The 12,973-nt window shown below is 39.3% G+C and overlaps 1 protein-coding gene across 1 annotated transcript; it reads right to left on the minus strand.

The window, feature by feature from the left end:
- Window positions 1-420: 420 nt before the first annotated feature.
- On the minus strand, window positions 421-9,637 carry MRPL27 (mitochondrial ribosomal protein L27). Its single transcript, XM_070934650.1, has 4 exons — window positions 9,555-9,637; window positions 7,513-7,635; window positions 2,357-2,424; window positions 421-787 (listed from the first exon to the last, which is right to left on the minus strand). The coding sequence occupies exons 1-4, from the start codon at window positions 9,607-9,609 to the stop codon at window positions 581-583; spliced, it is 453 nt and encodes a 150-aa protein (XP_070790751.1). The 5' UTR covers window positions 9,610-9,637; the 3' UTR covers window positions 421-580.
- Between the last annotated feature and the right edge of the window lie 3,336 nt (window positions 9,638-12,973).

Here is a 12,973-nt window from a genome sequence, read left to right on the forward strand (position 1 = left end):
GCAAACATCAAAGAAATTACATTTTTTCTAAACACGCTGTGTAAACTGATCAGTGCTTGACACATTGGATAAGGAATAAGCTGGGATGGGATAGGAACTTCCTGCTAGACTGCATCTATAGCAGCTGCACATCTGTTTGGTACATAACAGACAACACTGCAAAAGTTTGTGTGCATACACTGGTATAATGTACAAATCATGACATTACAATGTGTACATTCTGTACCCAGATTGTGATGTGCTGAAGTTGGGAAGAAATAATTTCATATGTCTGCAGGGAGACATAATTACTGGTGTATGAAATCTGCTGAGAATACTCAATCTTAAATTGGAAACCTACCTCTAGCATCTGCTTTTACCCCAAGAATAAAGAATTAGCTTGAGATGGTTCCTCCGAAATGAGCAGCAGTAGTACTGCTGTTGTGTTTTGGAAAAGAAATACTATCAATCTTTATTTCAGCAGCAGCACATCGAAGGTGTGTGTTAAGGGCATGTCTCTTTATGATATGCTGTAGATGCTCCAAATATTGCTTCGTTCCCAGCTGCAGAGGACTAACCAAAAGTCATTCAGAACTAGCTCTCAGATCATGGTGATCAACTTAAAACTTCCCACTTTTTCGGTAGGAACAACGTTGATGAAAGTTTTATACAGCACAGCTCCTTTGGGCAACTGGCAGATCACTTCTCGGCTTTCCTTGCCACGGGCAGGCGGTACGTAGATTTCTTTCGTGAACCTCACAATTCCATCTTCAAGAGCATACAACCATTTGTTGTATCCCATCCCCACCTGGGTCAATGAGACAGAATCATAATTAAAGAACGGAAGAAGCAGCCCTTGGAGCAGAGCGCGGGCCGTGCCTATCACTGGGACTGCCAGTAGTTCACAAACTGGTACAGTTTGTCAATTGTCTGCTAAACTAAAGCACAACTGCTTGTGCAAGAAAGACATCACTATCACCAGAATGATACAGCATAATGCAAAGATGTCAAAGTGAGACTGCAGGATTCCAGTTACTTGCTGTTACTTGCAAATGAAATTCAGAATCCCTGCTCTGGTAGGGTTTATATTTGTAACCCGGGATGACTGGCTTTATCGGATGTAGCAAGTAATTTGATTTCTTTGCAAGCCAATTACATTTGCTCCTTGTGTCTTCAGCTTTTGTTGACACCTGCTCCTGATGGTGTTTTGGAATTCTAATACCGTCATAGCTGAACCCATTCAGCCTGAATCTGGTTCCACGCCAGCTGAATAAGATGAATGTCAGCTTGTAAGCCAAAAATGTTGAGTGACAGCTGATTTCTTCACACCCAAAAGTGGCTGAAGATAATTTTGGTCTTAAAGATGGTATCTCCAACAAGCCCAATTTTATATGATATTCTACCCAGCTACTTCTGGACAGAATAAGCAAGCATTTCTCTTTAGAAGGCACCAATTACAAAAATATATGCAAGTTGTGCTATGGATCAATGTAAACAAATGCCTAATTATTTTCCTTTTCCACAACTTGATTTTTCCCCCCTCTGATGATCAAAGCCATCCAATGCACCATGATGCATTTTCTTCTGTTCTTTTTTCTTTACCTCAGGGTATTCTATGGGGGGAAGGGGGGTTGTCCCATCTATGAGGATGGGTTTCCAGAGTATCTGACATATTCTTTTATTTCATACTGCAACTACATTGGCTCTGAATTTTTACTAAATATAGAGAGGTGGTTCAAAGTCTGTGAAACACTAATCAGGGTGAGAGAGAGGTTCCAGTTTCTGGTTATTAATGTCAGCACTTTTTTTTTTTTATTATTATTATTATTATTATTATTATTATTATTATTATTATTATTATTATTATTATTATTAATCAAATTTCTATACCGCCCTACTCCCGAAGGACTCAGGGTGGTGAACAGCCAAGATAAAATACAGATAATACAAATATTAAAAATCCCTTAAAATTATTAAATATTTTGGCCGAAACACAGATTAAAACACCCAATTTATAAAATCACGAATTAAAAAATTTAAAAGAGGAGAGTTAGGCCAGGCCAGCCTGCTGAAATAGAAAAGTTTTGAGAGCACGGCGAAACGTGCGCAGGTCCGGGATCCCCCGTATCTCTGGGGGAAGCTCGTTCCAGATGGTAGGTATAGCAAGAGAGATCAAAGAAAGAATTTTATTCTGGTCTCAGCAGAGAGAAAGAATCTTTAAAAATGATAAAAATGAGGCCAAGAGGTTTGACAGACCATAATGAAAAATGTTTAATTCCAGGATAATTTAGAGCAAGACAAGGAAACAGATGCTTTGATAAAAATGGAATGAAGTCTTAATTAAGTGGTATTTGAAATAACAAAGAGAACATCTTACGTGAGCTCCCGGATGCCACCGAATCACACGCTGGGTGGCCAATATGTTGCCTGCGTGAACAAATTGTCCTGCAAATGAGTTAAAGAAAGTAATTAAACCGCAGAAACAAGACAGCTTGAATGCATTTTAGCTGAATACAAATGGACAAAATACAACAGAGCAACTTTCTTTAACATTCCTTCTCACGAAATAGGACCCGTTGCAGAAGAGGTCAAAGGTGAAAGAACTGAGACTCAAGCCTTGAGAGTCATACCCCTAATTTTACTTAGTCTGATTAGCTGCAGCTTTCTAGCACACATATCCAAAGTATTTACTTGACAGATTATCGGAATAACTTCAATTCATACATTAATTCACCAAATTACATTTCATGTAGTGTAGACTGCCATCTTGAGATTACCAAGAGGAAAAGAAGGAAAACTTCCATTTCAATAATCCTGAATCCACATTCAAGTATAGATAGTCCTTGACTTACTATCACAATTGGGACCGGAATTTCGGTTGCTAAGTAAGACAGTTGTTAAGTGATTTGTGCCTCGATTTTACGACCTTGTTGCCATGGTTATTAAGCAAATCACTGCAGTTATTAAGTGAATCATTTTGTTGTTTAGCTAATCCAGCTTCCCCCATTGACTTTGCTTGTCAGAAGCCAGCTGGGAAGGTCACAAAATGGCGACTGCAAGACCTTGAGATGCTGCAACCATCACAAATACATGCCAGTTGCCAAGCACCCAAATTTGACCATGGAAATATTTAGGAGTCCATATGAGAACTAGTCGTAGATCACTTTTTTCAGGGCCATTGTAACTCAAACAATTGCTAAACAAATGGTTTTAAGTCGAGAATTACTTGTAACCCAACATGTTATGTTTTAATTTACAAGGACTCATGAGGACATCTTTGCTTTCCTCATAGGGGAATTATGGAGAAGACAAAATTAGGAGGGCTGCTAAACTGTGGGAAAATAGGAAGTGGGACTTATGATAGCACTGAATTGCTTTGTATTTGTGTGAGAAGGATGAAGAAATCTGGGATCTGGCTGTGCAATTTACTGATTATGTTGAGCAGGATGACACAAGGAAAGAGTCCCCTCTGCATCATTACAGGGCCAGAATGTCCATGTCCTGAGACATATTAATGACTCATCCGCCTTGTACTAAGTATTGTAACTTGATGGTTTGGAGAGCCTTATTTGTTTGGGTTTGGAAATTACCAGGGCTTGGTCTGGTTAGTGTTTGGGGAATGTCAGGTCTGTAGAAAAATGTGGACTTTGGCAAACATCCTGGAGGAAGGAAACTGACAAATCTCTTCAGTATTATTGTTAAGAGAATGATATAGAAGTGGCTATATAGTCAACAAGAGTCAACCAACATCACTTCTGATTTGGTTCATTCCAAATAGAGCAAGAATCTGTATCCCAATCTGTATCCACTGAAGTTAAACTCTTCTGTCTTAAAAAAGAAATGCGTAGTAAAACCATATAATATGTTCTCCAGCTTTGTTACTGCAAAAACTATTCTTGTGTACTTCCTTAAGGATATAAACTAATGTTACACTTTGAACAAAGGAGGAACAATACATTGGCTTGCCAGGGTGGTCCTGAATTGTCTGCATGTATCTTCTCCCAAATTCCATGTGCACTCTGACCTTGCAGGTTTAGTTAATGTTAGGGTCAAGTTAGGCTCCCTGTTCCCCAACCCACTTTTTATCCCATCGCAAGAGAGCTGGATTTCCTAAGTATATAAAGAAACTGCATCAAGCTAATAGCCCATTTAGTCCAGTCTTTAACGGCCCTCAAACAGATGCCTCTATCAAAGCTCATAAGCTTAGCAAGGAGAGCAAGCACCCTTTTCCACTGTTCCTACAAAGCAGCTGATATGTCAAGAGTGCTGGTGAAAATTCTGGAGACACCAAGGAACCATCAAGACTACTGACTATTGATAAACTCTAATCTAACCCCCTTTTTATAGTGGTCTAAATCTCTAGCCATGACCATTTGATTGCAGCATGTTCACTTTAACTGGAATCAACATACATTTTTTTGTTAAAAAGGAAGGAGTTCCTCAAGTCAAAACTGACTTCTAGCAACTCCAGGTACATTTTGTCAAAAAATTACATGAGCAATACAGAATTTGCTTCTTCTAGGTCTAGGATATTTTTCTGGCTCCACAATCCAATCTACAGCTGACATTTCCTGGCAAGGAAGGTCTTCCCAGTGAAGAGATAAGCAACATCTGATCCTGCTTAGATTATTGACAGCAGGAAAGGCCAACAAAAGATATTGCATCTGTTCTGACTACTAGTTTTTTTAAAAAAAATACTTATTTTCATTAGTCTTGAATCTTTGAATTTAAAATTTAGTAGATGATCTTGCAAAACCCTGCATTTTCGTGTTCAATTGTCTTAATGAAGGTGTTACATAAAACAGTGTTTCTCAGCCTTGGCAATTTTTAAAATATGTGGACTTCAATTCCCTGTTATTTCCCAGCCAGCATGATGTCCATATTATTTTAAATTCATCAAGGTTCAGAAACTGTCCTAAGATAAAAACTGAAATAAGTATTATCACTATCATCACCATTATATTATCAAATTGAGGGGAGGGGGGAATACACGGACTATTGACTCCTCACACCCCAGTCTCCTTATTTCCAGGGTTTTAACTTTTTAGCATAGAAGTAGGTCCTCAACTTACAACAGTTCGTTTAGTGACTGTTTGAAGTTACAATGGCAGTGAAAAAGTGACTTACGATCATTTTTCACACTAATGGCTACTGCAGCATCCCCATGGTCATGTGACTTACATTCGGGTGCTTGACAACTGACTCATATTTATGACGCTTGCAGTGTCCCAAGGTCATGTGACCTTCTTTTGCAACCTTCTAACAAGCAAAGTCAATGGAGAAGCCAGATTCATTTAACAATCGTGTGACTAACAACTGCAGTGGTTCACTCAACAAATGTGTTAAGGAAAGTCGTAAAATGTGGCAAAACTCGCTTAATCAATTTCTCACTTAGCAGCATAAATTTTGGGCTCAATTGTGGTTGTAAGTTGGGGACTACCTGTATTTCCTTAAAGCTTCATGTATAGCTCTACAAAAGCAACCCACACCAAAGAGGCTTGTAATTATTTTTTCTCCTCACATCTGGGTTCTGCCTCAACATCTTACTGTTAGAGCAATGTTTTTCCCCCACATCTGGACATCAGTCTTCAACAGCTGACTGTTAGAACAAAGTTTCTCAACCTCAGACACTTTTACGTTGTGTGGACTTGAAGTCCCAGAATTTCCCAGGCAATCCACAGAGTTTAAGAGGCTGAGATTGAGAAGCCCTGCTTTAGAGAGGAAAAAAAGGGATTGAAGCCAAACTTTGTTTTTTTTTTTCCATTTCCTTTCCTCCCACACTGTTCCTTCTCTCAGTAAACACATGTTCAAATTTCTATGGCCATGCATATGTTACAAGGGAACCTTGCAGTAACATAAAGAGTAACAAATATATCATTGCACACTGGATTTCATAAAAGGCACTCTGGACACGATCAAAGAATGATAGAACCATAGGGCTGGAAGGTAAATTTTTGTGCCCTAAGGGTTTTTGGCTTAAAAGTTACTTTTGTTATCAAGGGTGTTTTTGGAGGGATACTTCTGCAAAATATGTAGTCTACTGAATCTTCCCTCTGGTTTCCCAATAACAAACCACTGGCTACAACTTTGACACAATTTACCAGTCAATTTACCAGCAAGCAAGGATGGGGTAAAGGAAGTATCAGCAACGTTTTAGAGTTATATAAACCTGATAGACAGCTCAGTACATTTCGCTTAATTTATTTAGACCCTCCCTATTGTATCCCCCCCCCAAAGTTATATTCTAAAGAAAAATGTACAGAATATAAGCACTAATTTTAAATAGTGGACTTACGTTCTGCAATCAATAGGCAGAATTCCACAGTAAACTACTGCAGTCCTAACACTTACTGGCTGTCTCATTGTTGACAGGCATAACACACGAATATCCAGCCGGCCAAATAATATTCATCAATGGCAAAAGGCAACTTTACCTGGAACAGTTTACCTCCTGCAATAGCATCAAATAGCAACATCTCCCTATTCCAGGTCCTTGGGAATCAACAGGTGGCTAAAAATGCCAAATCCAGTCTATACATCTGGCTGACTGTGTAACAAACCATAATATGTGGTACTTAATATGCCAATGCATTGACAAAAGTTCCATCTGTCAATCGCAGAAGGCCACACTGCTTAGGCCTGCACGTATATTGTAATACAGGTAGTCCTTGACTTGCAACAGTTCATTTAATAACCGCTCAAAGTTACAACAGCACTGAAAAAGTGACTTATGACTGTTTTTCACACTTACAACCACTGTAGCATCCCTTGGTCACATGATCAAAATTTGGATGCTTGGCAACTGACTCACATTTATGATAGTTGCAGTGTCCTGGAGTCATGCGATCACCTTTTGCAACCTTCTGACAAGCAAAGTCAATGGGGAAGCCAGATTCACTTAACAACGTTACTAACTTAACATCTGCAATGATTCACTTAACAACCGTGGCAAGAAAGTTCATAAAATGGGGCAAAACAAACTTAACAAATGTTTTATTTAGCAACATAAATTTTGGGCTCAAATTGTGTTCGTAAGTCGAGGACTACCTGTCTACCGATACATTAGAACAGCCTAATTTCTTGAGAAGGATTCAATGCATATGAAGGCCAACACCAGCTAAAGAACTGGCAGCTGGGACCTCACGTTGTTGTGAACAGATGAAAATAATAATCGATTAAATTTATATGCTGCCCAACTTCCAGCCACTCTAGGCCACTTTACAAATTGGTAAAAAAATATTCAAAAACAAAGAAAAAACCCCAAAATGAAAAAGAATAAAGATGGCCAAAGTGACAAAACTGGATGGAACAAAGGGAAGAGGAAGGGAAAGGGTTCTTCAATCACCAAAACCATGGCTTCAGGGCCCTTCAAACAGCATAGTCCATCTTTGATAGCAAAGAGCAAGAAAATTAATCTGGGTTTTTTTCAGTTGGTTTTGTTGATGGGCTGTTAATAATAACAACATAATATAATAAACAATAATAATAATAACAATAAGCAGGAAACCGACTTAAAGTGATTGAGAAACTTACCATCTAATTTTTTGAAGCCGTACCTTTTCCCGGTTCTGTTCCCTCCACGATTTTTGGTGCTGCCTCCACTTTTTTTGGATGCAAATCTCACCACAGTTGCACTGAATGTGGGAACAGGCAAAACTGTTACAGGAAGGGGAAGAAAGCAAAAGGTTCCAATGATTAGTGTGATAATAAAAAGCATGTGCTGTGAGCCAGCAGTTCCCAGTCCAAAATGCAAATCAATTCCACCATAAACCATATTCAAGACAACCTGAAATAACTACAGGTTAGTTTAGTAAGTAGCTTATCTAAAACAAAACAAAACATCAGAAGGGTTCAATCTTCCAGATTTCAGGTTGGGGAGACTGTCCAGGAGGCTGGCACCACAACTAAAAAGCACCAAATGCCAGCAAAGCCTTTTTGAACTTTTCCGGGATAGCAACCCTCAGCATCCTATTTAGGACATGGATGCTTGGACAGGTAGATTTTATAGTAATTTGAAGCAAACAATCATGCAAGTAGCAAAAGTGCCAAACCACAGAGGAGCAACCAAACACTCAGAATTATTAATTTGTAAGTCAATCAATTATTCAGTCAAATTGTTCCTTAAGATGGCTCCATGACTCTGGGATACTGCAACCATTATAAATAAATATGAGCTAGTTGCCAAGCATCCAAATTCTGATCACATGACCACGGGGATGCTGCAATGGTCATAAGTGTGAAAAATGGTCATAAGTCACTTTTTTCAGTGCTGTTGTAACTTTGAATGAAGGATTGTAAATCGAGGACTACCTGTACTGGTTGAAGCCAGCGGTAAAAGGAAATGGCCTAAAATTCTTAGGATTTTCTCCAAAAAAAAAAAAAAAAAGGCCACATCTGGGTTTTGTCACTATCACATTGTTCATCTGCTCCAAAATGGGACATCTTAAGAATTTTTAGAAAGAGACTAATCGAAATTCTGAAAGCTGATGAAGCCTACCCATAGCACCATTAAAACAAAGCAGCACCTTGTGACACCAGCGAAAGAAGATGACCGAATTCCCCAAGGAAGATACATTTAGTAGAATTTATGTACGTATGAGATTCTTAGTCATCATCCAGGTCATGGTTGTCCCAAAGGTGCTCCTTCAAGAAGCAACTGGACTTTGTTTTTCCTTGAAGATGTTTCACTTCTCATCCAAGGGAGCTGAAGAAGCTTCTTGGATGAGAAGTGAAACATCTTCAAAGAAAAACCAGAAAGTCCAGTTGCCTCTTGAAGAAGAAGAAGAAAAAAAACACCTTTAGGACTTAAAATTATCTGCTACCTTTTAATGACTACTTCAGCTTCAACCACAATACACCAGCACACAACAGATACAAACTTAAAGTGAACCGCTCCAAACTCGATTGCAGAAAATATGACTTCAGCAACAGAGTGGTCAATGCCTGGAATGCATTACCTGACTCTGTGGTTTCATCCCCAAACCCCCAAAATTTTAACCCAAGACTGTCTACTGTTGACCTCACCTCATTCCTAAGAGGTCTATAAGGGGCGTGCATAAGAGCACCAGCGTGCCTACCGTCCCTGTCCTAATGTTTCCTCTATTTGTATCTATTTTATGTATCCAATCCAATCATCTTTATACTTATTACCTAATACGTTCTTGGCAAATAAATAAATAAATAAAATAAAAAACAGTAGAATCCTTCACAACATCGCTCAGCAGAGCGAGTTTTGTAGGGCTCTTTCCAGGCTCGCTCTCAAGCGCGGATGGGGATGGGGAAATGCACCAATTTCTGCAAAGGATCGGCGGCTTATTTGATTGCAAAACCTTGCGCAGGAACCCCTAAGGCCCATATTCCTCTGACCCATTTGCAGGCGAAAGGTGGATCGGCTGCGCCAAGCGTAAACCTTTCTCCCCCTTCTGAATTCTTGCTCGTAACTTCATACACTGGAAGACCACATCCCAAATCATCCGAGCCCCGCCGTTGCCGCCGCCGCCGCCTGCTGCCATTTCCCGAGAGCAAACCACCAACCCAATTAAGGCTTCTGCCCTCCCCCAACCTTTCCGACTCACGTTGCCTGCCGGCCGCGGAGCCTAAAGAAGCCAGCCCGCCCAGCAGCGCCGCCATTTGACCTTCCCTCGCCGCCCTGCGAAGCGTCCCGTCCTGCGCTGCGACACTTCCGTGTCCGGGAGCGGCGTCGGCAGTCGAGCGCGGGATTTGAACGAATGTTTGAATGAATGAGGCTTCGGAGGTGCAGCGGCTGGTTGCAAAGAGATCGCAAGCGATGGGGTGAGAGCCGAAACGTTTCGTGTGGTTTTCTAAACAGAGAACTCTGGCTTCAGACGACGCGCCACCCGTTCACGTGGTGAAGGTTGGGGTCATATTGTTAAGCAGTTTGCGTAAACGGAAAAGACCCTTCCTACCTTCCTTCCTTCCTTCCTTCCTTCCTTCCTTCCTTCCTTCCTTCCTTCCTACCTACCTATTTTCTTTCTTTCTATCTATCTATCTCTGTCTATTTTCTTTCTTTCTATCTATTTATCTATCTATTTTCTTTCTTTCTTTCTCTATTTTCTTTCTATCTATGTATCTCTATTTTTCTTTCTTTCTATCTCTATTTTCTATCTATCTCTATATCTATCTATATTTACCTATCTATTTCTTTCTATCTCTATTTTCTTTTTATCTATCTATTTTCTTTTTATCTATCTATCTATCTCTATCTATCTATTTTCTTTCTATCTATCTATCTCTCACCTTCCACCAGTTAAGAGCATAAAGCCAGCAAGCTGAACTCCGAAGCTGGTTCAGACTTGCTTTTAATATATAGTACAGTAGTTCTTTTTCTTCGTTTAAAGAAAAAGAATCTGGTGTTTATGTTACCATAAGATTTTAGACAATTCTTTCCGTAATGGTTTCAAGATTTTAAAAAGTTATGATTTGCTTGGAATATGGGGTATTTTATAAAAATTTATACAATTGGGCAGATACGTTATCATTGGACAATATTGAAAACTTTCTCTGATAACTTCTTTATTTTGTTATGTCTGCACAACATTTCCTTAATCTTTGCTCTCACCCCATCGGCTGAGTCATCATTCTAGCTGTTCTGGTTTTTTAAAAAGCGCTATTGCCAACAGCAAATTAGCAGTTAGCAGTGTACTGAGCAGATACACTTTCCTGCACAGGGCTGTAGCTGGATATGACTCCCACTGCAATGCATTCTATCTGTCTACTCATAATTGAACCTTACTCAATTCAATGGAGTTTATTCACAATCCAGTGTTTTACAGGGTTGCGGCCATAAGTTTTACATTAAAAAAGACAGCAGGCATGTACTTTTACTATAGACCAGTGTTTCTCAACCTTAGCAACTTTAAGATAGGGGACTTAAATTCCCAGAATTCCCCAACCTTCCATCTTAAATCAAGCATTATAAGGGGGGGGGACTATTCAAAGGGAGGGAAAGTCTTTTTTTTTTTTTTTTTAAAGGCAAAACATTTAACAATCAGAAACAGGATGTGCAAAAGCTCATAAAAAAGATGGAAATTCTTCAAAGAGGCAGGAATTCCCACACTTCATCATTCCAAAACAAACTGTATCTTCCTTCATTTTAGTGTAGGATTGCTTTTAAATTATAAATAGGGAAGATAATACTAGTAAAGCAATACAAAATCAATCTTTCATCTAAGGTGTAGTTTCAGTGCAGTTGAATAATATTTGCTCTGGTTCTCCTATTTTTTTTTTTTTTAATTTTGATTTATATGCCGCCCTTCTCCGGAGACTCAGGGCGGCTTACAATGTGCTCAGCAATAGCCTTCATCCTTTTGTATATTTTATACAAAGTCAGCTTATTGCCCCCACAACTGGGTCCTCAATTTACCTACCTTAGAAAGGGTGGAAGGCTGAGTCAACCTTGAGCCTTGGCGAGATTCGAACCTGCAGTAATTGCAGGCAGCTGGTCTTAATAACTAGCTTAATAACAGGGTGCCTTAAACCACTGTACTACCAAGGCTATTTGAGTTGTTCCATATCCATCTTTATCACTTTTGCAGTAGAAGTGTCATTCTATGCTGTTTGGGAATAAAGTAGATTATACAATTAAAGTTGCAGGAAACACAATTCATTTCATAATGGATATTCTCTTTCCCTAGGAGAAATACACATAATTGGTGACAGAATCCTGCTTGTTTCACATCAAAGAAATGGTAGTTTATGAACCTTTCTCTTGTAAGTAAATTTGGAGTATATCTTAATGCAAATAGCTAGAATATATGGAGATCAATATTGTGTATATAAAAATACGATTACTATATGTTGATTTTGTCTAACTGGAATATAGGAAAAGAAAAGATAGATCCTGATGATATTTGAGATCTTGCATTCTGACTCATTAAAAACCATCAGGCAGACAAATGACTGGGGGGAGAAGTGGGCAAAAGAACTGTTATGGCCCCTTATTGAAATGGTCCCTTGTTTTTTGGAATTCCCAAAAAAAATGGGATTTTGGAGTTCCCCTGAAAACTTGATTCTCTCACTTTGAAGTGGGATCTATAGACCTTCCTGTTCTGCCAATTCTGTTGCTGACTTTAATTTTTTATTTTATAATCTCTGAGAACAGACTAGTAAATAATATGAATAAATGATAAAATATAGTCCCTTTGAAAGTGTAGAGGGAAGATGTCAGTGATGAGTTATTAAATCCTTGGCAAGACAGTGGTGGGAAAGGCCCACTCCACAGACTTTTGACGTTGCTTCTGTTGCAGATGTTTTTTGAAGGTTCCAGGGTTGACCATAAGGAATAATGGTGTTCCTCCCTTTCCCACATGAATTGTTAGGTTCCTGGAGGCATAACATCTTTTCACTTGGGTAGTCAGACCACCTGCTGTAACAGGGGAGCCCACAAAAGGCATTGGATTAATACGTTGGAAAATGTCTTCTTCCTGTTCCTTAGATCAGACCTCTTCAATAGCATCCTCCAAATGTGTTTTTCCACAGCATCCAGAATTCTCAAGCCAATGATCAGTTATTTTCTGAAATGAACCGCCTTCAGGTCCCAAAATTCTTAAAACATAGACATTGTTTATGATAGTTGGAAATTTTGGGGACTATATCATAAACACACATGGAGAAGAATCACTTGGGAAAAACCATACTGAACATTGTTGCTTTGACATTGCATTAGCTAAGCCCAATGGGGAATTCCTCACATTCCTTATCCCGACTTCAGAAGTGTAGGCAGAGTGGGTTTATTCCTCATGCAGGAGTACACTGGGCAGGAGAATAGAAGGAACAAATAAATGCTGAGGTCTGGTGACTTGGTTTTGATTGACCTCTTCCACAATTGGCTTCGACACTTTTCTAGCATTAGACCCTGATCAATTATCCTTGAGGGAATGTGACTTTTGAAGAGGGAGAACTTCCTGTTGTTGAATTCAACTGTTCACTTCTTTTCCTCAGATGCCACTCCAACCTAGCGCAGTCTCTTCAGTGC

This window comes from Pituophis catenifer, unplaced genomic scaffold, assembly GCF_029215685.1.
Source record: "Pituophis catenifer annectens isolate HBS135680 unplaced genomic scaffold, rPitCat1.0.hap2 SCAF_2, whole genome shotgun sequence".
Classification (NCBI taxonomy): Eukaryota; Metazoa; Chordata; class Lepidosauria; order Squamata; family Colubridae; genus Pituophis; species Pituophis catenifer.

Coding starts and splice junctions, on each gene's coding strand:
- MRPL27 (XM_070934650.1), bottom strand. CDS start 9,609: ATGGCGGCGCTGCTGGGCGGGCTGGCTTCTTTAGGCTCCGCGGCCGGC. Junction 7,636..9,554: donor CTCCGCGGCCGGCAGGCAAC/GTGAGTCGGAAA, acceptor TTCCTGTAACAG/TTTTGCCTGTTCCCACATTC. Junction 2,425..7,512: donor CGGCTTCAAAAAATTAGATG/GTAAGTTTCTCA, acceptor ACTCATTTGCAG/GACAATTTGTTCACGCAGGC.